General features: G+C 42.6%; 1 protein-coding gene across 1 annotated transcript in view; it reads right to left on the bottom strand.

Annotated features, from left to right (window-relative positions):
* Nucleotides 1–21039, bottom strand: part of SHQ1 (SHQ1, H/ACA ribonucleoprotein assembly factor) — a 113497-nt gene extending 92458 nt beyond the window's left edge. Inside the window, exons 1-6 of the mRNA XM_063426761.1 lie at nucleotides 20694–21039; nucleotides 17650–17803; nucleotides 15856–15920; nucleotides 4303–4425; nucleotides 2520–2668; nucleotides 13–125 (exon numbers count right to left, since the gene is read on the bottom strand). Coding sequence (XP_063282831.1) covers nucleotides 13–125; nucleotides 2520–2668; nucleotides 4303–4425; nucleotides 15856–15920; nucleotides 17650–17792 — 593 coding nt within the window. The 5' untranslated portion in view covers nucleotides 17793–17803; nucleotides 20694–21039. The remainder of the gene's footprint in view (nucleotides 1–12; nucleotides 126–2519; nucleotides 2669–4302; nucleotides 4426–15855; nucleotides 15921–17649; nucleotides 17804–20693) is intronic.
* Between the last annotated feature and the right edge of the window lie 4315 nt (nucleotides 21040–25354).

Below are 25354 nucleotides of genomic sequence, written 5' to 3'. Positions count from 1 at the left end.
AACACCACTTACAGGTAATGATCAGGGTCAAACTTGGAATTTTCAGCTGCCAGACGCTTCGGTGTGCGCTCCAATACTGGCGTGACATCTGGATCCCGTAAGTCAATAATATCATTCAGCTCATCCTAAAACCACAGAGAGGAAAAGATTGTTAAAAAAAAAAAAAATAAGTTTATATAAGTTGATGAAGAATATTATTTGGTGTGTTAGAACATTTACAAAAAATTTTAAACAGACATGCAGTATGTACACACACATACATACACACACACTAAGTGGCCACTTTGTTAGTTACGCCTGTATACTTACTCGTACTGCGAATATCAAACTAGCCAATCATGTGGTGGAAATACTAGAAAGCCTGTTTATAAAAGTATGCAGATCTGATAAAATGTTCACTTGTTACTCAAATTAAACATGAGAATGGGGGAAAATGTGGTCTTGAGTAAGATCCTACAATATTTGTTTGTGCCAAACATGATGGTTTGAGTGTGTTTAGCATTTACAGAGAAAGGTAACACACTTCGGTCTTAGTTTAGTAATGATTCAATCCTGTTAGGAAAACTTTCCAAATGATTTATTTGGAAAATGTATTAAATCGAGGCTTCAGTGTGAAGTAGACTTGCAGGCAAAAACACCTTGATAATTAGAGGTCAGAGGAGAATTGGTTCATATTATGCAATGCAGGGCAGCCTTCCTGAGCGCACACCATATTGAGTCTTGAAGTTGAAGACCTACAGCAGAAGACCACATTGGCTTCCAGATATATCAGCTAAGAAAATGAAGCTGAGGCTACGGCAAAGCACAGGCACACCAGAACTGGACAGAAGAAGACTAAAAACGTCAAATGGTCTAACATTTGCATCCTGCCTTATGTCAAAAGTCCAAGCTGGTGGTTGAAGCAATGTAACCATGTAAAGAATATTTCCATTAGCATACATTAGGCCTTCAAATAACAAATAAACATTTATTTATACACACACTATATCTGTTTCTATATTTTAAGTATTCAGATACTGGTTATTCCCCTTTCTCAGTCTGTTCTGAATTGAGACACATGACCCCTACCTTAGGTGGATACAGGGCTTGACAAATTTGTTTACAATTTAGAAGCCAGCTTTTTTAAACTAACAAAAGATTCATTTTCAAATAGAAAAATGCATTTCTTAAAGGACCACTATAGTGCCAAGAAAACATACTAGTTTTCCTGGCACTATGGTGCCCTGAGGGTGCCTCATCCCTCAGGGTCCCCCTCCCACCGGGCTCTGGGGGGAGGAAGGGGTTAAACTGAACTCTTTCTCCAGCGCAGGGCGGGGAGCCGCACGCGCATTCAGCCAGTCCATAGGAAATCATTCACAATGCTTTCCTATGGACGCTGGCGTCAACTCACTGTGAAAATCACAGTGAGAAGCGCGGAAGCGCCTCTAGCGGCTGTCAATGAGAGAGCCTCTAGAGGCTGGATTAACCCATAGGTAAACATAGCAGTTTCTCTGAAACTGCTATGTTTATAGAAAAAAGGGTTAAACCTACCTGGACCTGGCACCCAGGCCACCTCATTAAGCTGGTCATTATAGTGGTCATTTAAAAGGACAATATAACCACTACAGATTAATGTAGTTGTTCTGGTCAATATAGTCAGTCCCTGCAAGTTTTTCAATGTAAACACTGCCTTTTCAAACACAGTAAACACCAGGCAGTGTTTACATTGCTACCTAGTCACACCTCAAATGACAGTCACTCAGAGGGCCACTAGAGGGTCCCGGGTTAGTACGGCACAGTGTGCAACACCTACATTCAGCGTCTCCACACTCTGCATGGAGGCACTGATTGCTCCCCACAGAGATGCACTGATTCAATGTAAAGGGGAGTAAAAAAAGATCTCCAGAGGGGGAGTGGGGCAGATACCTAAAGAGAGACACACACATCCTCTCTGACTATCGCACACACTGATATTTTAATTTATGTCCACCCAGCCTCCCTACCATTGGGAAAGCGGAGTTGATCTTTCCCTGGGTTTTAGTGGGGCTGCACTGATCATCTTCCTGCAGTTCCTATATGCTCCCCTGCGCGATCTCTGCAGGGATGCCGTTGCCGGAGTCCTGTCATATTCTGGCTACCAGCATCACTAAACAGCGCGCAAGGGAGCAGAGATGAACAGCAATAACATTACTGCTCTCTCGCGTGTCCAGCTCCAATGCTGCCCCAGACAGCCGCCGTCACAAAAGGGCTAACAAATCCCAACCATGGCAGCCTGGGATTTGAGGCATCCTGGGCTGACATGGTACCAGGTGACTGTTCACCTCACCGGCATCATTTATTGCATCCACAAACAGATAAGTTTTATCTCTTACTCTACCACTACTCGAGCCTCCCCTGCTTTTCTCTAAATACAGAGCAATGTTCATATTACTGATGTCCTGTGTAGCGTGAACCTTTATTCGTGTTCTCGATCTTTGAAAATTTAACAAAATATAAGGAAGAAAAGTAGATATAAGAACGCATCTATTAAAATTTCAAACCTGCAATCGTCTGAACACCCCAGAGCGTGAATTGCCAAAGCCATAACTGCAGTGAAGTACATCAGCCGAGGGTTCCTCATAAGGTGTTTGCTCAATCTGCCAATCAAATTCCTCCTCTTCCTCCTCCTCTGGAAGCTCACTCTGAGAACCTAAAGTAAACACAAAATAGAAAGGTTTCCATCACTGGTGGTACTTCATCCTCCCCAATTTAAGCAATGTTTGCATCACTGCAGTTCATAGCAACTTCAGAGTTATTGACTGTATTTTGCCAGGAGGCAGCTCATCGTTGTCCCTCAGATCAATTTAAATGCTCCTTTGAGCATTCGCAGTTATTTGCTGGATGTACAGACCACAAGCTTCTCCCACCGGACCACCAGGGAGCCAGTCACTATTGTAATTAGTGGGGGGCTGGAACAAACACAGCCTTCTAACTCACAGCAGCCTCAGCTACCAACAACACTTACAGCTTTCCACAAACATGCATCACTGTAATCAACAAACAGCCGCAAACTTTACTCATACTTACACACAAACAGCCACACACATCACTCACAGCTACCCACATCATTCACAGGCATCCACATCCAGTACAAATGCCTACATATCACACACAGCCAGCCATCCTGCACCTACACAACAGACACAGTCAACACAGACATCATTTTATTAAAATATTCACCTTATGGAACATTAAAAAAAAAAAATAGTATAGGAAAATAATTCCAAGTTATGCACCCTAGTTAAATGTGCTTCCTATCCACACCTGTGCAGATATGTATTTTATTCAATGAATGCATTGAAGAATGTTACCCCTTTACAAATACAAATAAATGTGGTTGAAAGTAGAACATTCTCATCTAGTACTTCAGTTACTAAGTGACAATGGCCATAACTCCCATCAAGCATTTCAGTTGATATTGGACATCAATTATCATTATCCTCAGCCAATGTCTGTTTAAAAGCATGTCTCATACACCATAAGAAGGTTTGTTGTTTGACTCCCAACACACCCAGACATTTGTTTGAAGCAGCAGGCCCTGCAGGGGAAGCTGAATGGCAACACTCCAGCTTCTATTAAAGATGCTGACATTGTGATTTATGTGATGTATATCACACAGCAGAATACGGGTTTGGAGCTTAAATAATTATTCCTCTGGGCTATGAATCGTTTACAGGCCAAAGAGTGCTTCACAGATAAAATTGCAGGGAGCGGAGATTTAAACGCCTTTAAAGAGACACTGTAATTTTATCTGTGACAAATCACTACAATTTAGGTGGAAATGACAGATAACCCACAGGAAAGAGGTGCATCGTGCCCTCTGTTCACATGCTTCGGTTGAACCTTTCAGGGGGATACGGTTAAAACAACATAGAACGGCAAAGATTATTAGATGTGTGTGCAGTCATAACACTGCATCAGTGTGTGACAGAATTCGAGACTACAATGAATAAATAATACTGCATTAATCTTACAGTTTAAAAAAAAATCAATCATATAAAAATGCTATCAAATCTTTGCCATAAAAAAGGGAACACATAATATAAAACTAAAAATGTACATTTATGGATTAATGCATTTAATGTGCACTTACACAGATTGTTAGATACAGACAATTTAGTGGTAATCTATCTCCTGGGAGGGAGTTTTGTAAAAGTAAGATGTCAGCTTTCTACTATATAAAAAAAAGTTTTTAAAAATAAATAATTAAAAAAAAAAATTTGGCTTGAAGTCTAGCAAACATACAACACAATTATATCAAAATCGGTAAAATAAAGGACTCACCAATCTCTTCTACCAGAGGTTTACATGATCTTGTTCCTCTTGGTGCCAATAAGGCTGTCAGCAAATCGAGCCCCTCAAAATGCTGTTCTGGGGTCTCTTTAGGAACACAAATTGTAAAAACACCTAGAAAGTGCACACAATTTACAAGAAACAGTTCAATGGTGGCAAAAGAAAATATTTTTTTCATAAGTAAAATATAAAAAAAAATAACTTCCTTTATTGGCAGTCTGTTTATTAACAATGCAGGAGATAAGAAATTCTAAATTGATAGACCTTGCAGGAGCCTTCTGTGTGAGATTAAAGTTCAATTTACAGAACAGGAGATAAAAACTTCTAATGCAAGTTAAGTTCTGTTTAAAAATGAAACAATTTTTTGAATGCAGGCTGTGTGAGTCACAGCCAGGGAAGTGTGGCCTACTGTTCTCTATCTATACTACCTCCCTTGGTAAAGTCATCAGCTCCTTTGGCTTCCATTATCATTTATATGCAGATGACACGCAAATCTACCTGTCCTCTGCTGATCTCTCTTCGCCCATTTTGAATCGTGTCTCTGACTGCCTCTTTGTGATGGCTGCTCACTTCCTTAAACTCAACCTGTCCAAAACAGAACTTCTGGCCTTTCCTCCCTCATGTGTTGCTACTCCTGTGTCTTTCTTCCTCCAAGTCAACGGCGCCACCATCACCTCTACCTTGCAGGCTCGCTGCCTAGGAATTTTCTTTGACTCCGACCTCTCCTTCAGCCCTTATGTCCAGATGATCGCCAAATACTGCCGCTTCCAATCCAAAAACATAGCTCATATCCGCCCCTATTTAACACCGGACGCGGCTAAGGTGCTGGTCCATCCGTTGTTCTCCCTCGCCTTTACTACTACAATCCCCTTCTCAGTGGTCTTACGTGTTCCCAGCTGCAATCTATAATGAATGCGACAGCAAGGCTTATTTTCCTGTCCACCTGCACCTCCCACGCCTCCCCCACTCTGTCAGTCCCTAAAATGACTTCCAGTTAGGGCTCAATTTAAGATTCTGGTGCTTGCTTACAAGTCCCTACATAATGCTGCTCCAACCTACCTATCCTCCCTAATACACAAGTATGTCCCGTCGAGGCCCCTGCGCTTTGCCGAAGACCTACATCTATCCTCTGTCCGTACTCCCACATCTGATGCTCGCATATCACTTAAACTGTTAGCAGGTTTTCATTCCCACCTCCCCCCACCCCCATGACTCCTCTCCTGCAATTGTCAAAAATAACCTAAAAGTCCTAAATGAATACTTTTCTTGCAACTTATTTCATTACCCCTACTTATACCTTTTGTGTCACTATACCCCACTCCCTATAGCATGTAAGCTCATTGAGCAGGGCCTTCAACCCCTCTGTTCCTGTGCATCTATTTGTCTGGTTACAATTACGTGTCTGTTAGTTCAACCATTGTACAGCACTACGGAATTTGCTGGCGCTATATAAATAATAAAATAATAATATACCCAAACTGTTTAAATAAACAAGTGTGTTGGTGCTTAGAGCATCCCTTTAAAATAACACTGTAACTTGTGGAGTCTATGCAGCTGGTGAGAGCTCTGTGAAGATTTGCAACATTTGCCAAAAATGTGCTTGTTTATATGCTGAAGTATTCTCCAATTTGTCCTGTGAGATCTTTTGACTGGGCTGTAATTTCAAAGAAATCCCAACGCAGTCTATGTACGCATTCTGTCTTATTAATTGCTCACTACAAGAGCTGTTCTTGTCCATAATATCCCAACCATGAACTAAGCCTACCTACAAGACCATGGTGTTCTCCTGTACTCTGCTGAACTGTTTTTGAGCTTTATTAAGCCTCCTGTATTCTTGGAGAAACTCATTTGGTCCCTACCCCACACCTTAGTAACATATTGTCAGGATTACAGTATGATCCAGCACGTAGAATTGTGTAACACAGAGGACTGATAGGTAACGTATACCGGACCTTAGAATGGCCATACTAACGTACCAAAGAATAGTCAGGAATAGCAGAGGTCAAGGGATACAGAAAGAGAGACACAACGATAAGGAAAAGCCAGGAGTCAGGGATACCAGAAAACAGGGAAGTCAAAAACAATGCCAAAGTCAATTAACCAGAATTACCAGAATAAATAACACGCTCCCGGACAACCACCAGTGAAACCACGACAGGGCACTGAGCAGGATGAGAACTGGGCCTAAATACCCCTCCTCTAGATCTGACAGGCTGTAACCGGCCTTTGACCCCAAAGTCAGTTACCAGGTTTCCATTTGCATAATTGTTGCTCAGCATTAACCCTTCTGTGGATTAGGTTGCTGCTCGGCACAACTTTTCCTGTGTGGACAGTAAATGTCATTAACCACATTTTTATAAGCGGATGGATATGTGACATTATCCCCCACCTGAAGAACGCCCACCGGACGGGCAGGACCAGGCTTGAGAGGAAATTTGGCGTGAAAATAGCGAATCATGCGGCCAGCATGTATATCAGATGCCGGAACCCAAGAATGATCGGCTGGTCCATAACCTTTCCAATCCACCAAGTACTGTAAAGTGCCCCGAGAAAACCTGGAATCAAATATGGAGGAGACCTCATACTCTTCCTGTCCAGAAACAACTAAGGGAGGAGACAGTATATTTATTGCACACAAGAGGTTTGAGTAAGGACACATGAAAGGTATTAGGAATTTTGAAGGAGGCCGGAAGCGCCAGATAGTATGCAACAAGATTGATCCTACGAAGGACACGAAAAGGTCCAAAGAACCTAGGAGCAAATTTCATGCTAGGGACTTTGAGCCTGATGTTACGAGAAGATAACCAAACCCTCTCACCCACTTGGTAAACAGGGTTGGCACCTCGACGTGTATCAGCATGATGCTTGAAACGGTCAGCAGCAGTACCCAGAGCAGATTGAACTTTAACCCAGGTATCACGGATGGAAGCCAGACGGTCATCCAAAGCAGGAATAGCCGTATCAGAAAAAACAGCCGGTAGGACAGTAGGATGCCGGCCATTAACAAAAAATGAACTATGCCCAGAGGAGTCATGGTCAGCATTGTTCCTAGCAAACTCGGCCCATGGTAGTAATTCGGACCAATTGTCTTGAGTGCTTTTAACGAAACAACACAAATATAATTCCAAGGACTGGTTAGCCCTCTGAGCTGTACCATTGGTCTGGGGGTGGTAAGAGGACGAAAAAGACAATTCAATCCCTAATTTTTCATTGAAGGCCCTCCAAAACCGAGACACAAACTGAGAACCTCTGTCAGATACTATATTGTGAGGAATGCCATGCAGACGGACAATTTCTCGTATAAAGATTAGTACCAGGTCTTGAGATGACGGCAATTTCTTGAGATGAATAAAATGAGCCATTTTAGAAAAACGGTCCACAACCATGAGAATGGTGGTCCATGGACAAGTGGGACCATGGGACCTCAGGAATAGGAAGAGGTTGTAACAAGCCACAAGGGAGTTTGAGGCACTTTGGAAACCACACAAACAGAACAAGCCTGCACATATTCCTTAACATCCCTTCTGAGGGAATCCCACCAGAACAACCTCATGATAGCAGAAGTGGATTTACTAATACCTGGGTGACCAGCAGACACATTGTCGTGAAACACCTTCATATTAACCCTCTCCCCCAATGGGACGAACAGTTTGTCCTGAGGTTTACCGCAGGGCGCCTGAGACTGAGCCTCCATGATGGAGCCAAGCAGTGGAGAGGACAATGAAAGGACAGTGGACGCAATGATACATTCCGGGGGAATGATACGGGACGTTTCTTGCTCTAGTATAGCCTCAGTATCAAACTGCCTGGACAAGGCGTCTGCCTTGACATTTTTAGAACCAGGTCTATAAGTGATAAGAAAATTAAAGCGAGAAAGAAATAGAGACCACCTAGCTTGTCTAGAAGATAATCGCTTAGCATCTCCTATGTAAGCCAGGTTTTTATGATCAGTAATGATCAAAAGGGGGTCCTTGGAACCCTCTAAAAGATGTCGCCACTCCTTGAGAGCTAGAATAATGGCCAACAATTCTCTATTGCCAATATCGTAATTGCGCTCAGCAGGAGACAACTTTCTAGAAAAGTAACCACAAGGATGTAACGGAGTTTCCTGGCTCTCCCTCTGGGAGAGAACTGCCCCTACCCCTGTCTCTAAAGCATCAACCTCCAGTATGAAAGGCTTACTGGTGTCAGGAGGTATCAATATGTCGGCGGAGGCAAACCGCTGTTTGAGAGTTTCAAAGGCTTCAATAGCCTCCTTAGACCATATCGTACTACTAGCCCCCTTGCGTGTCATATTGGTGATGGGGGCTTTTACTGAAGAAAATCCCTTTATAAATCTTCTGTAATAATTGGCAAAACCAATGAACCTTTGAATGGCTTTCAAACCAGCTGGTAAAGGCCACTGTAGAACAGACTCTAGTTTTTTAGGATCCATCTGAAACCCCGAGGCAGAAATATTATATCCTAAAAATTGTACTTCAGACTGGTCAAAGATAAATGTTTCCAATTTACAATAAAGTTGTTTTTTTAACAAGGTTTGCAGAACTTGTTTAACGTGATCGTGGTGAGACTGGAGGTCAGGAGAATAAATAAGGATATCATCCAGATAGACCAAGACAAACGAGTAACTATAATCCCTGAGTACATCGTTAATGAAATCTTGGAAAACCGCTGGAGCATTGCACAACCCGAATGGCATCACTAGATATTCAAAGTGTCCACTTCTGGTATTAAATACAGTCTTCCACTCTTGCTTTTCCTTGATTCTCACTACATTGTAAGCACTTCTAAGATCAAGTAAACACTTTAGCACCCTGGAGTCTGTCAAATAATTCAGCAATAAGAGGAATGGGGTAGGCGTTTTTAATGGTGATTTTGTTCAATGCCCTGTAATCGATACATGGGCGCAACTCACCATCCTTTTAGATACAAAAAAAGAATCCTGCACCAGCAGGCGAGGATGATTTTCGTATATGGCCTTTATACATAGCGCCGGGTAGTAAGTTAATGGAACAGCCATATGGTCTATGAGGAGGTAGAGTATTAGACTGAGTCTTGCTGAATACTTCTTTAATGTCACGGTATTGTATAGGAATCTCAGGATTTTGAGGTGTACTAGTGGGTAATTCGATAGTGCCCACTCTTTTGGTGACATGCAATATACACCTTTCATTACACTCCTTACCCCATTCTAATATTTCCCCATTAGCCCAGTCAATGTGAGGGTTATGCTTGCTAAGCCATGGAAATCCTAATATGATAGGACAAGAAGGAGATGCAATTGCCTGAAATATAATCTCTTCCTCATGTAAGGCACCAATGGAAATATTTATGGGTAAGGTTTCATGCGTTATTAATGGTTGTGAGAGTGGTCTCCCATCATTAGCTTCAACGGCTAGGGGTGATAGTCTCTCCTTGATAGTTATAGTATTATCCTTGACAAATTGGATATCAATGAAATTTCCAGCAGTGCTTTGCATGAAAAGTGCTTTTTGTCAAGAATAATCGAAATGTCTATATTTATTCTTTTCAGAGGACATCTCCATTAAACCTAAGACCTGTCTCCTTAAGGCACTTAGGTGCGGTAGTTTCTTCGGACAAATGGGACAATTGTCTCTCATATGTCCATTACTACCGCAGTATAAACATAGACCTTCATTTCTCCAATATTGTTTCTCGGCCTCTGACAGTCTAGTGACCCTAAACTGCATGGGTCTAGGTTTGGACTGTATAGGAAGGTCAGGAACAACAGGTTCGAAGAGACGGGGTGTTAAAGGCATAGTCATACGTCTGGTCTTATTTCTAGTATTCTCTCTGGTTCTTAGTCTATTATCAATTTGCATAACAAATGTGATGAACTCGTTAAGTTTCTTGGGTAGATCTTTAGCAGCAATCTCATCTAGCATAGTGTCAGATAGTCCCTTTTTAAATGCAGAGATTAGCCCACTGCTAGTCCAATCTACCTCGGAGGCTAGGGTACGAAATTCTATGGCATAATCCGAGACAGACCGGTTCCCTTGTCTGATGTGCATCAGAGGAGTAGAGGCGTCGTCCTCCCTGCCTAAAGGTTCAAATGTAAGTTTAAATTCCGTAAGAAACTCCTGGTAATTGTGTGCCACACTCCTATTACTCTCCCATAATGGATTGGCCCAAGCTAAAGCTTTACCTTTTAACTGATTCATCGGGTAACCAATTTTAGCTCTGTCTGTGGGAAAAGATCCTGGTGAGGCCTCAAAATGATACTCCATTTGGTTAAGGAATCCCTTGCATTCTTGAATATTACCATCAAAATGCAGGGGAGGAGATAGGGAGATAGTAGGTGCCTTGTGTACTATAGGTGGAGGTACATAAGGTGGAGGAGAGGCCTCAGGTTGCAGATACGCTGTTCGAGTAAGAAGCGTACTGAAGGTCTGGGCAAATTGATCCATGCGGTAATCATTTTCCTCCAGTTTCCTTTCGCAAGAAGCTATGTGCTTACACAATTCTACAGGATCTATGGCCCTGTTGTAATGTCAGGATTACAGTATGATCCAGCACATAGAATTGTGTAACACAGAGGACTGATAGGTAACGTATACCGGACCTTAGAATGGCCAGACTAACGTACCAAAGAATAGTCAGGAATAGCAGAGGTCAAGGGATACAGAAAGAGAGACACAACGATAAGGAAAAGCCAGGAGTCAGGGATACCAGAAAACAGGGAAGTCAAAAACAATGCCAAAGTCAATTAACCAGAATTACCAGAATAAATAACACGCTCCCGGACAACCACCAGTGAAACCACGACAGGGCACTGAGCAGGATGAGAACTGGGCCTAAATACCCCTCCTCTAGATCTGACAGGCTGTAACCGGCCTTTGACCCCAAAGGCAGTTACCAGGTCCCTATTTGCATAATTGCTGCTCAGCATTAACCCTTCTGTGGATTAGGTTGCTGCTCGGCACAACTTTTCCTGTGTGGACAGTAAATGTTATTAACCACATTTTTATAAGCAGTTGGATACGTGACACATATACAGTTTCGTTTTTTTGTAGCTGCTTTACAGACGTGTCCCCATGTCTCTAGATATGCTAAATCAATATAATTATCCAAGTTACAAGCTTGCTGGGGATATTTGATACTACAAAATAAGGTGTACAAGGAGGAGTCTAGATATACCAAAAAAGCATGTATTCAATAAACTGAACATTGTACAAAAGGCTATTTGTATTAATTTACTTATCGCAATTCTCTTATTTTCGATGTTCCGCAATTTAGGACTGTTATAAGGGGGTACTTCAGGTTGGCCATTACTTTTATTTGTACAGTGCTACGGAATCTGATGGCGCTATATAAATAAAATAATAATAATAATGCTACATATAGAGAGAGCAATAAAAATGTACAATTTAAATTTACAATTAAAAATAACAAAATATTCAAAATTGATGCTCCTAAAGTGACTGCTGCGGTCTCTTTTTAGGTGGAACACCAAAGCTGGAGGTGGGGGCTTTAAAAATAAAAAAAAGAAAAACAAAACTTTGAGCATTACAAACATAATCTAACCTGTGATCTGCTCCTTTAATAACATAGGTTTCTACAAGCCTGAGGCCTTTTTACTGACAGCAGACAGTTCGGCCTTGACTCTTTCTATACAAGAGATAAAAGGCCTCTAGGGCCATGTACTCTACAAATGACAAGTAATCAAGAAGTATGAAAATACACTGAGGTCTCTACAGGCCCTTGAGTACTATTGTGATGGAACTAAAGTCATCAACAAATGTTTCAATGTTGTATTTCTCTTAAAGAGCGCAAAAAAAGTTTGATACCACAAATACAGATGAAAGTATATTTCTGACCTTTTTTCGCTCTGGTGAGGTGTACTGCATGAGCACTCACTCTGCCATAAAGTACACAGTTTAAACCCAGAATTCACATACCTATCTACGTACTGACTGAATTTAAATGTGTTTTCTTTTATTTTTCTATAAGAGACTCAAAATACGGTAAATATATCCCCCAATCATTAAAGGGACACTCCACAGCCAATTTAAAAAAAAAACAAAAAACACAAAGACGTTCAGTAGATATACTCCAAAAAACAAAAGGCATGCATTTAACTATGCATTTTTATGCATAGTTGAGGGCATATATAAAAACAACTTGCAAAAGCTTTTCCAGCCCTCCTCCTCTAACCCCACCCAGGCTTTCTGAGGCTGACCAATCACAGACTAACCAAGGCAGCTCAATGAGAAGTCTTTGCCAGGCAGGTGTTCCGAGCAATTTCTGAATCTTGAGTTTAGCTGCACCGAGCTAAACAAATCAGGAAGTAACAGAAGTTGTCTTATTGACAGCCAGGGGGTGTAACAAAGTTAAAGGAACACTATAGTGTTGGGAATACAACATGTATACCTGACACTATAGTGCTGAAGTGGCTGTTTAGGCGACAGGCTCGCACTCTGTGCAGTAAAAAGGTGATTTTACTCACCTTTTCTCCAACACCACGCCGGTCTCTCCTCAGATGGCCCTGCCTACATGACTGAGATTATCAATCTGATGATCTCAGCCAATCCAATGCTTTTCCATAAGAAAGCATTGGGAGGCTTTTGTGCATGCGTGGCAAAACGTTGTGCTGGAGCAATCCGCAACTCCTCAGAGATGCACTGAATCAATACATAGGGAATTTTCAGTGTCTCCATACAGTGGGTGGAGACAATGAATGTCAGTGCTGCACATTGTTCAGCACTGTACTAAGTAGCACCTCTAGTGACCATATGAGTGACTGCTACTAGAGGTGTTACAATGCAGCAATGTAAACACTGCCTTTTCTCTGCACTGCTAACCACTGCAGAACAGGCTATAATCACCAGAACCACTACATTGTTTTGTAGTGGTTCTGGTGACTAGAGTGTCCCTTTAATTTATAAAGGTGCCAATTTCTACTGAAATCTGCACTTTTTGCACAATGAAAAAAAGAGGACACACTGAAGTGCTTTAGGGGTCTGCAGGGTCCCTTTAAAGGGATACTGTAGTGTCAGCAATACAAAGCACTACCGATCCCTCTGCCTCCCCGGTAAATAAAGGGTTTAATTACTTACCTTATCCCGGCGCCGATATCCCTCGGCGCTGGGTCAAAGCTCCGCCCCCTCCTCCGTCCCGCGACAAGCAGGCTCTAATGCGCATAAAATGCAAATATCTGACGCTGGAGGTCCTCATGCAGAGCGTGAGGACGTCCAGTGTCAGATAACGGACCAAAAGTTCTTTACGATTCCGGAAGCGCCCCCCACAGTGGCAGTCTGGTAGACAGCCACTGAGGGAAGACTTGGTGCTGCAATGTAAACATTGCAGTTGTCTGGAACTGCAATGTTTAACATTGCAGCACTAGGTGCAAAAGGGACACAGCACCCAGACTATGAGCTGAAGTGGTCTGCGTGACTACAGTTTCCCTTTAATGGGTTAACTGCAACTATAAAGTCTCTTTGCAGTCTTGTCATTGTGTTTTTATGGAAATATGGTTACATCTAATCTTAAAGGATCGCTATAGTGTCAGGAATGCAAACGTGTATTCCTGACACTATAGTTCTAATATTAACATTTCGGTTAACATTTCTCCCCTCATCGGCTCCACCTTCTTGGCCGAGATCACCAAAACTGATGATTTCAGCCAGTCCAATGCTTTCACATAGGAAGGCATTGGGAGGCTAACTGCGGCATTCAGCATCTCCTCACAGAGATGCACTGAATCAATGCATATCTATGAGGAACGTTCAGCGCCTCCATGCGGAGACACAGATGTCACTGCCCCCTTAACTATGCCAAAGACGTGTCTATCCTCTGCTCAAACTCACAATATCAAGATGTCATTTTTCCTATGAAACTTCCTTCCATGCTACATTAGACTCTCCTAAAATCTCTATTAAACTCTTAAATGCCTTCTCCACTCTTCGTTCCCACTACTAACTAATCCAGTTTACTTCCTCCCCTCCATCTTAGTCAAACAGATTTTTGTTTTTCCAACTACCCTTTTCTATATTTGACCCACATTTCATCCTTATCTTTTGTGTAACTATACCCCATTCCCCAAGAATGTCTCAGCATCTTCTGTTCCTGTACAGCTAACATCTTCATTCTTGTTGCCAGTGGCGTAGCGTGGGTTGTCAGCACCCGGGGCAAGGCAAGTAATTTGCGCCCCCTAACCCGTGGATTTTTAGACACACACACACACACTAACAGACACACACACACACACACACACAAACAGACACACACACACACTAACAGACACACACACACACTAACACTAACAGACATACATACACACACACTAACAGACATACATACACACACACACACACACTCACATTTTTAACACATATTTTTTTTAAAATGTAACCCCCCCAGCATCCTTACTTTTGGAAATGCTGGGGGGGAGGGGGTTCTCTTCCTCCCTGGTGGTCCAGTGGCTGCTGGGTGGGCAGCATTGGCGGGCGGCAGGCTGGCGAGGGAGCACTTCCCCTGAGCTGTCTGCTCAGCTCCCTCGTGCGCCGCAGAGTGAGGCTGGGAGCCGGAATGTGACGTCATATTCCGGCTCCCAGCCTCACTCTGCGGCGCGCGAGGGAGCTGAGCAGACAGCTCAGAGGAAGTGCTGCCTCGCCGGCCGCCGACCAATGCCGCCCGCCCAGCCTAGCAGCCCGCCGGCATGTCTGTTAGCCGCAAGGCTAACAAGATATTTGCCTTGGGCATTTGGGGGCGGCTTTTTTTGCCGCCCCCTGGAAAATGCCGCCCAAGGCAAATGCCTTGTTTGCCTCGCGGCTAATACGCCCCTGGCGCCCCCCCAGATGTTGCGCCCGGTGCGGCCGCCCCCCCCTGCACCTCCCACGCTACGCCTCTGCTTGTTGCAACTATGTTGTTAATCCACCATTGGTACAAGTGTGTTGGTGCTTTATAATTAAAGGATCACTATAGTGTCAGGAAAACTAAGCGGTTTTCCTGACACTATAGTGCCCTGAGGGTGGGGGCACCCCTCCCGTCCCCCTCCCGTGGCGCTGAAGGGGTTAAAACCCCTTCAGCAGCTTACCTTATTCCAGCGCCGGTGATCTCTCCTCCCCCGCCGACGTCAGCGGACTCGATTGCGCATGCGCGGCAAGTGCTCTCCTATGGACGCTCTGCCTGATGTAGGCATAATATGTTTCTCTGAAACTGCTATGTTTGCATCTGCAGGGTTAAAACCTGAGGGACCTGGCACCCAGACCACTTCATTGAGTTGAAGTGGTCTGGGTGACTATAGTGTCCCTTAAATAATAATAGCTGCATTTTATTACTTTAGTCACTGAATATTTCCCATTTATTTATTACAGTATTTAATTAGGAGAACTTTAAAATAGAAATACGACTTGTACATCTGCTTAGAAAACTCAGTTATGTCACATTTTACCTTATTAATACGCACCTAAGATACTAGATTTATTGAAGAACAATCCATAGCTTTGTTATATAACCTATAGGAATAAATTTGTCATATAATGGTAGGTTCAGGAAAAACACTTTTAAGTACAATTTTTATACCTTTATCAACATCGTACGTGGCCTTTTGTCGTCCATCTTCCACAATCCGCCCTGGGAGACTCAGTCTGTAGGATAGAAAATACATGTTTAGTTCATAGAAAATACATAAAAGGATCACTATAGGGTCAGGAACACAAACATGTATTCCTGACCCTAAAGTGTTAAAACCACCATCTAGCCCCCCTGGGCCCCTCATAACTCCATAAATATAGTACAAAATGTACTGTATTCAAGCCTAAAGCTGCTGGCTCTGCCCTGTCTGCCTCAGAAAAACAAGCAGTCTGCTGACATCATCAGAAGTGGTAGCCTGATCCAATCACAGTGCTTCCCCATAGGATTGGCTGAGACTGACAAGGAGGCAGATCAGGGGCAGAGCCAGCATGATTCAAACACAGCCCTGGCCAATCAGCATCTCCTCATAGAGATGAATTGAATCAATGAATCTCTATGAGGAAAGTTCAGTGTCTGCATGCAGAGGGAGGAGATCCAGAATGTTTGGATGCATTTTAGGCAGCCATGACCCAGGAAGGATCTCTAACAGCCATCTGAGGAGTGGCCAGTGAAGTTATCACTAGGCTGTAATGTAAACACTGCATTTTCTCTAAAAAGACAGTGTTTACAGCAAAACGCCTGAAGGTAATGATTCTACTCACCAAAACAAATCCAATAAGTTGTAGTTGTTCTGGTGACTATAGTGTCCCTTTAAAAAAATAAAACTGCCAAATGCTACAGCTTCAGCTTCTTATATGGTTGAATTAAATTGTATAATTATACATTGCAGGGATAAAAGCAGAAACGTTTGGTGACAACTCTTATTCTTCTTGAACCTGGTCAACAGCTTAAAAGTGTTGAGATTAATGGATAAGAACCAGGACAGCCTCTACCTCAAATGAGGACTAGACTTATAAAGACAGAACTGCGGTTGGAAAGCTACAAAAGACTATAATAAGAACATTTTATTCTATTATGTTGGCTGAATATTTTCATTTTCTCTAAGAATTTTATATATTCTAGTAATTACTTTTTTTGAATGTAGAAAAAAAAAAAATATATATATATATATATATATATATATATATATATATATATATATATATATATATCCTGGTAAAGATACTAATATTGCCCGGTGCTGATCCAGCACAATGATGTAGATATTCCAATAAATGGATAGCACTCCAGGGTCTTTCAGATGAAAATAAAATTAAACTTTTAATTCATGTTAAAAATAAAAAAAATACATCAACGTTTCGGCTCTCCTCTGGAGCCTTTTTCATGATGACAGACATTGTCCCTGGAGTGCTATCCATTTATTGGAGAATATATATATATTTATTTACATTTGACTTGGTGTGTAAAGGATACACTTCTTATTGTAATGATATGTACAACGATACAACTACAGCTCGGTGAAAACCCAACACAGTCAAAGTCTATAAAATCCTAATTTTTAAGTTGGGATGATAGTGCTACTTTAAATACACATTTTTATGACAAATGTATAGTTGTTGTTTGTTTCTTTCCATTTTCGTTGGAGGTGGATAAGTTGATGGGTTGGCACAAGAATAATGCATATAAGTACACAAATAGTAGGTCCCCAAATGTTGTAAAACTACAACTGATGAAAATTGTATTTCTAAAACATCTAGGTATTTAAATTGTGGACATCCCACGCACTCTACAACCCACCCACTCTACAACATCAAGGCACCATTTGGAAGAAATTATATTAACAGACAATTTAAAATGGTGTGAAAATGTTAAAAGAATAAAGCAGGTGACTACTGTTCTTACCTTAGAAAGTAAGGTTTGGCATAAAATTTGAAGTCATCTCCTTCAATGTAAACGTCAACTTCAGAAACTCTGGCGTAGGGAACCTTGATTACAATTGTAAGGAAGGCTGGATCCTGAGTTATCTCAAAAGCTGGGGTTATCATGATGAATCCAGCTAATGAAACAACAAATATGACTTTATTAAAAGGAATGGTAAACACAAATCCATATTCCTTTGCTTTTCTACTTCTTTCTCTCTCCTACACAGTGATCTGTCACTCCATTTTGTTTTGTCTCTAATAAAGCCACCACCAGCCAGAGGAATAGTCACAGCAACAATAATGCACTGTAGTTGCAGTGACAAAGCAGAAGAACTTCCTGTAGAAAGGTCTGCATAGAGGCATGTACCAGTGGCATAGTACTCTATGCCAAGAACTGATTGGCAGGTAAATTCAGGGACCATAAACGTATATAGACTTGTAAAAAAAATCTATTAAAAATAAGCAATGCGTACCTTTCTTTTTTGTCTCAATCCACAAGTATATGTTATACACACACAAGACAATGTTGCAGAGGAAAATGCAAAATATCATGGTAGTACATTGCAAACAATAGCGCGTGGACTAAAGTTTTTTTGTGGTAAGTGAGGGAAACAATTCCCATTGGTTCAAGACATTAGAAGGTTAACAGCATAGTATGCACTGTATCTCTTCTACATTAAAATCAAAGTGAGCCTTACATCAGCTCAAATTATCTGAAGGTTTGAGCCTACATTTCTACTCTTACTACAAGATTGCTCATCTAGCTATGTTTACATCTTTGTGCTATACCTTTAATGCCCCCTCGCTATGTGCGCTTAGAACCAGACTTGGCACTCCTTCCCAACTCTCATTACGCCCTACGGTATCCCATGATCACTCCTCCTCTTAAGACATTTTCTCCAAACTTTACATTCTCTTGCACTCTGAAAGTCTTGTGGATACCAAGCTAAGCTGTCCTTCCCTGGTTCTAGGCTGCCACCAGTAGTGGGCTCCTCAACTTTTCCAACAGTAGAATCACTTCAACAGTTTCATTAGTGGGTCTATAAGGGTCTTCTTCGGGTTCAAAATTTACTCTTAGGAGATAAGCTTATTACTCATTCATTCAGTTCTTAAGGATATGCACAAGATGCTTGATTTAAATTTTTTTTATCAAAATCATCAATTCTTAAATTTTATCTGCTCCTCTCCAATGATTTTGTTTTCTCCTGCCCTCTCTTCCTTCACCAGCTTAGAGTGCACACACGCGTTGAGCCTGTTAAATAGTCCAATCAATAGATTCTCTATAAGAAGTCTTTGATTGGACCTCCATGCGTCCAATCAAATCCTGTGCAGTAAAACATGTTGGGTTTTGTTTTTTTTTTTTGGGGGGGGGGGGGGGGGGGCAGGGCAATAAAATGTGGGGAAAAGGTTGGAGTAACTCTTTAACCCCCTTCAGGACGGAGTCAATAGTGCACGTTCTGATCAAAACAAAACGTAAACAAAAACTGGAATTTGCGCTATATGTCTGTTCACCCGTAGTTCCCCTCTTTCATATTATATGCACCCACACTTATTATATATAATTTTGTTCAGGAGAAACAGGGCTTTAATTTATCATTAACTATTCATATATGGAACATAATTCATTATGAATAAAATTAAAAAAAGTGAGAAAATAAGATTTTTTTTTTAAATTTGTATTTCCGTCTGACATTTTAGCTGTGAATGTCGTAATACTGTTAGGTTTTACTGCACAAAAATGCACATATTTGTAATCAGCGATGTCTCACGAGTAAACAGTATCCCCCATTAACAGGTTTTATGGTGTTTTGGAAAGTTACAGGGTCAAATATAGAACGTTCCATTTTCAAATAGAAATTTGCCAGATTGGTAATGTTACCTTTGAGACGGTGTGGTAGCCCAGCTTTTTTTTTTTACAGATCCCACTAGCCGGGGGACTGTCTGATATTTTAGACAGCCCCCCCCCCCCTGCTGGCAGATCCACAGCCATCTATAGGGGGTCATGTGATCACTCTTTGAGAGCGATCACATGGACCCCGGGGGCCTGATTTGCCGTGGGGGGGCTGTCTGGGCTGTGAGGCAGTCCTCCCGAAGCGGAGCGCCGGTAAGGTAAGTATACCGGGCGCTCCAGGGCTCAAAGCGGTTACGGCGTTCTATGCCGCCGCAACGGCTTTAAAGCCCACTTAAAGCGGGACGGCATAGAACGCCGTAACGGCGTTAAGGGGTTAACCCCTTAAGGACACATGACATGTGTGACATGTCATGATTCCCTTTTATTCCAGAAGTTTGGTCCTTAAGGGGTTAAAGAACTGTTAAATAATACAACGATACTCATATAACTGTCCTCAATGTTAAGGGGCAATCCAGTTTGAACCCACATCTCCCATTTAGTATTTGTGTCAGTAATCATCTCATATGTACAAAATTATATTTTTGCTATATAAATCACATTTTCGGGGCAGAGATAAAATTAAAGCAAAGTATTATAGGTAAATGAATTTGTTGATGAAATACATCTAATATTATATGTACATAAGGTTGATGTGAAGAGAATGGAAACAGTGTATTATATGTAACTATCCTTCTACATAAGGCACACAAACACCTCAATAAATAAATTATTTACTTTCACAACTACTTTCTTTATACTATAAAAATAAGTAAATGAAGATGTCTGGCCAAGCACGGGTCATTAACCATAACACTTAAAAGAGAAGAGATTGCATCAAGTCTGCATCATTAGTGACACAAGGTCATGTTGATGTGTACAATTGAACGTAGGTGTTTACATTAAAATATTAAAAGCACAAAACTGCGTGTCCCTTAAAAGTATATCATAAAAATGTTTAGAACTGTGTACTACACGAAAAATGAAGCATGATAACGGTATACTGCGTCAGCTATTCAACAATGGGTGATATACTGATTATTAGGATCATTTCCACTGCAGTTTATGCTACTTTATAACTGCTTAAGAAAGAGAAGCCCAATTCATGCAAGTCCAATTAAATTGTCACACCTCACCTGAGCACAACACTCCTCACAATCCACGTTGTGTCCTTCCTACTTCCGGATATGCACGTGTTACATGCATTTTCAACACTAGAACGATGATTGGTGCAGAGCTTCCACCTTCCCGCCCCTTAACCAATAGGAGACCCGCTTATGAAATAGCGGAAAGGCACTGGAGCAGCGAAACATGTGCTTCGGGTTTGCCAAGCCAGCTGTGATTGGTGGGAAGAAATGACCTGCCAGAGTGAGTCCCTGTTCGGCCGTTGTGTGGTTGCCATGCAAATGGAATGAGCGACATGTGATACAATGTGACAAGATGAGTAATGTGCTGTATGCATGCCAATATCAGGTAACTACAGCATTTCATTATCATCTGCCAGCAGTGAGGAAAAAGGGGCAGAATACAACGGATAAAACGAGGTTTATCATCAAAATGAGATCAATGAGTTACAAAACAAGCTGGCCTTTTTTTTTTTTTTATAACGAAAGCAATCCTAGCAATCTTTATTGCATCTGTTTAAAGGACCACTATAGTGCCAGGAAAACATACTCGTTTTCCTGGCACTATAGTGCCTGAGGGTGCCCCCACCCTCAGGGACCCCCTCCCGTCCGGCTCTGGGGAGAGGAAAGGGTTAAAACTTTACTTTATTCCAGCGCTGGGTGGGGAGCTCTCCTCCTCCTCTCCGCCTCCGATCCTCCCTTTCGGCTGAATGCGCAGCAAGAGCTGCGCGCGCATTTAGCCGGTCGCATAGGAAAGCATTCATAATGCTTTCCTATGGACGCTTGCGTGCTCTCACTGTGATTTTCACAGTGAGAATCACGCAAGCGCCTCTAGCGGCTGTCAATGAGACAGCCACTAGAGGATTTAGAGGCTGGCTCAACCCTTATATGTTTCTCTGAAACTGCTATGTTTATATAAAAAAGGGTTAAACCTAGCTGGACCAGGCACCCAGACCACTTCATTAACCCCTTAAGGACACATGACATGTGTGACATGTCATGATTCCCTTTTATTCCATAAGTTTGGTCCTTAAGGGGTTAAGCTGAAGTGGTCTGGGTGCCTAGAGTGGTCCTTTAACCCCTTAAGGACCAAACTTCTGGATTAAAAGGGAATCATGACATGTCATGTGTCCTTAAGGGGTTAAACAACCTTACTAACCATTCTCTTAAATGGGGACTGGTCATACACATTCATGCAAACATTGGAAATTACCCTAACGTGTTAAGGGGACAGTAAACTAACTCAGTGTAGTAGTCTGGGTGCAGTGACCATGCCATATTAACCAATATGGCATGGTCATATATATATTGGTCATTTATATTAGCCAATTTAAATACATTGCTGTTTTTTGGAAAGTTAAATCCACCTCTAGTGGCCCCCACACTGACCACTACTAGAGGCACTTCTGCCACACTGACCAAGTAAAATTCAGTCATATGATGATAAAGCTCATAGGAAAGCACTGAATACAATGCTTTATAATAGGGAAACTTGAATGCACCTGCAGTGCCTGTCATGCATGCGCATTAAGGTCTCCAACACTCCTCAATGTGGAGCAAAAGATTGGACCATTGCCTGAAGGAAGCCATACTGTGGTGGAATCTCGGTAAAAATAAATTTAGTAGGCCGAGATTACCACGTGGCATGTGTACGTGCATATGCTGACGTATCGATCAGTTGGTTGCACGAGGCAAGATACGATCAGTAGTGTACGGAGCATGTGCAAGAATACAGGATATAGTATTCCCCCTCCTCCATTGTGCTGGACAAGCCATGCGGTCAAACAGGAAGTTAATTCTTATTTGTGTTGATTGGTTAAGAGAATGTGCGGGTGGAGCTTAATATGGGAGGAGTTATATGCCTATATAAGGAGCCTGCACTATTGTCCGGGGCTCAGAACTTGTGGTATTTTGGTGACGCTAGTCCCTCTGAGTCCCGATCGGTGATCCAATAAAGAATCTCTTCCTTCCTGAAGAAACCTGTGTCCATCTCTCTGTGCTTGGCTTCCGTCAGTTTCTCCGGTATCATTTGGTGCATTGGCCGGGAAGCTCATCGTTCAACGGTAGCTGAGAGGCAGAGGCGTGAGACGGTCTATCTTTGCCCACGTTCTCTACGGCTGCACCCCTGAACTTCTGCGTGGACCTCCCTTCGTCTCGGCGCCACTGGGCCGTTGTCCAGGAGATCATCGGCCTCTACGTGAGAAGTGCTGGGGTGTCCCCGTCGATGAGTGTGAACTCAGGTTCAGGAACGAGGAGGTAAGACAACTGCTGTTTTAGACGGCAGGGCCCACTAGGGGTATACCGATTGTGCGGTAGGCCCAAAGGGGTTTTTGAATCTGTGTATCTGCCCCCTCTGTCGGAGGGAAGGAGCGAAGGCGCACCGCTCGATCGAACGCTCTTTAGTCAGACCGTTTGATTTGGTTAGTCAGGCGGGGTCCTGGTGTAAATAGCCCTAGCCGGACACCGGTGTCTTGTCTAGACTAGCGTTCTAGGGTGTATATTACGTTCGCTAGGTCGGAGGGACCGGGAGACTAAGCGGCGCCTGTGTAAATTCGGTTCGCTAGTTCTCATCCTATCTGGGCTAAGTGGGAAGGCGTGTAAATTTGGAACCCACTAGACTTTTGATAGTGCGACTAAGAGGCGCCTGTGTAAATTCGGTTCTCTAGCTCGCTATATATGTGGTGATTGGGCAGTGTGGCTAACCAAAACGGGTGTATATAGTTTTAGGTAGTCCATCAAGGTACTGGCCAATAGTTTAGTTGGGAATTGTAAATGTGTTAACGATTGTTTTAGTAAAGTGTATATCTTGTTAGATAGCGCAAGCTCAGCCGTCTAGCGAGAGTGTTAATAGTGTGTTGCTGTATTATAGTGCACGGTACCATAACCCTGTATATCTACTGACACTGTATATAAGTACTAATCATTGTTGTCCATTGCATGTTTAACACCATAACCACTAATAATTGTATTGTGACCTTAACTTGTGCTTTGACCTATGCTAACCGTACTGTAACCGCTATTTGTAAAAGACGATGTTACTGGGGTGTGTTATAGACGGGTAATTCGTATATAGAGAATTATAGCGTGGGTGACTGTATAGTTGCGCCAAAGGGCATAATATTGATTATATAGTGACTGGTGTAGCAGCTGTGTGTGTACGGGAATTCCCTGAGTGTTTATTGTTATTGTGTACGTTTCACTTGGTAACCGTACCACGTGGTGCTGTTGCCAGAGGAAACGGGTGTGACTGTTGAATAGTACGCGTGTATAGTATTCGTTGTCGACGACGTTCCATTGTTAAGTATGGGTGCGTCGCAGTCAACGATTCCGGATCCCTTAGGTTGTATGGTGAAGAATTTTAAAAAGGGATTCAAAACTTGTGATTTTGGGGTTAAGATGTCTCCTGTGCGTTTAGTTACTTTGTGCACTAGGGAGTGGCCTACTTTGGTTGCGGCATGGCCGCCACGTGGCAGTTTGGATCTAACTCTGGTACAGCGCTTACACGTGGCTGTATCAGGTAGGCCTGAACTTTACGGCCAGTTTCCTTATATTGACTGTTGGAGACAGGCCGTAAATGACTCGCCAAAATGGCTCCAGACATGCCACGAGGAGCAGTGTCGCCTCATGGTAGCTAGGACTTGTTCGTCCACTAGGACTGGTGTTAGGCCCATTTTGGACACGCCCCCTGAGTCCGAGATCCCTTTGCCGCCCCCTTACTTTCCGTTAAGAGGAAGTGACGCAAACGCAGGAAGCCCTGCACCCCTCCCCTCATTACCCCCATCCACTTCCGCTTCCTCCTCCAGTACAGGATCCACCCCCCCTCGTACTAAATCTCCCCTTCCGGAACCAGAACCCACCCCCATTAGAAACGAATATCCTGATTTGGCGCCACTTCAGACTTCCGGTCAAGCTTCATCTAGCTCGGCTCGAAGTGTTTTATTTACGACCTTTTCCCAAAACCAACCTCCCACATCCCCATACCCTATCTCTCCCCGACCGGAACCCATGACTGACGCCTCTCTACGTAGCCCCATCCAAACCCGACAGTTGACTGGTGCCCAACAATTAAAGCACTATCAGATGCCTCTTCGTCTGAATCCCGGGTCAGCTTATATCGATGCCGCAGGTCAAATGGCACACGCTGACCCAGTCTTCGTATATGTCCCATTTACCACAACCGATCTTTTAAACTGGAAGACCCATAATTCCTCGTATACTGAAAAACCACAAGCTATGACTGATCTGTTCACCTCAATAGTACAGACGCATAATCCGACATGGGCTGATTGCCAGCAGTTACTAATGACTTTATTTAACAATGAGGAAAGGACAAGAATAAATCAAGCAGCCATAAAAGCACTAGAGGATAGAGCCCGTGCTTTGAACCAAGCTAATCCAGCAGCATGGGCCGCAACACATTATCCCAACACTGATCCCGATTGGAACGTAAATGGTGCTGATATGGTTCAACTCAGAGCCTATAGAGACGCTATAATTGCTGGCATGAAAGCAGGAGGAAAGAAAGCCATTAACATGTCGAAGACAGTTGAGGTGATTCAGAAAAGCGATGAAGCGCCCAGTGTCTTTTATGACCGATTATTGGAGGCATACCGCTTGTATACCCCCTTTAATCCGGAAGACGCAGACAATTCCCGAATGGTTAACTCCGCCTT

This window comes from Pelobates fuscus, chromosome 7 (genome assembly GCF_036172605.1).
Source record: "Pelobates fuscus isolate aPelFus1 chromosome 7, aPelFus1.pri, whole genome shotgun sequence".
NCBI classification, from domain to species: domain Eukaryota; kingdom Metazoa; phylum Chordata; class Amphibia; order Anura; family Pelobatidae; genus Pelobates; species Pelobates fuscus.
This window is presented reverse-complemented; position numbering and strand designations above follow the sequence as displayed.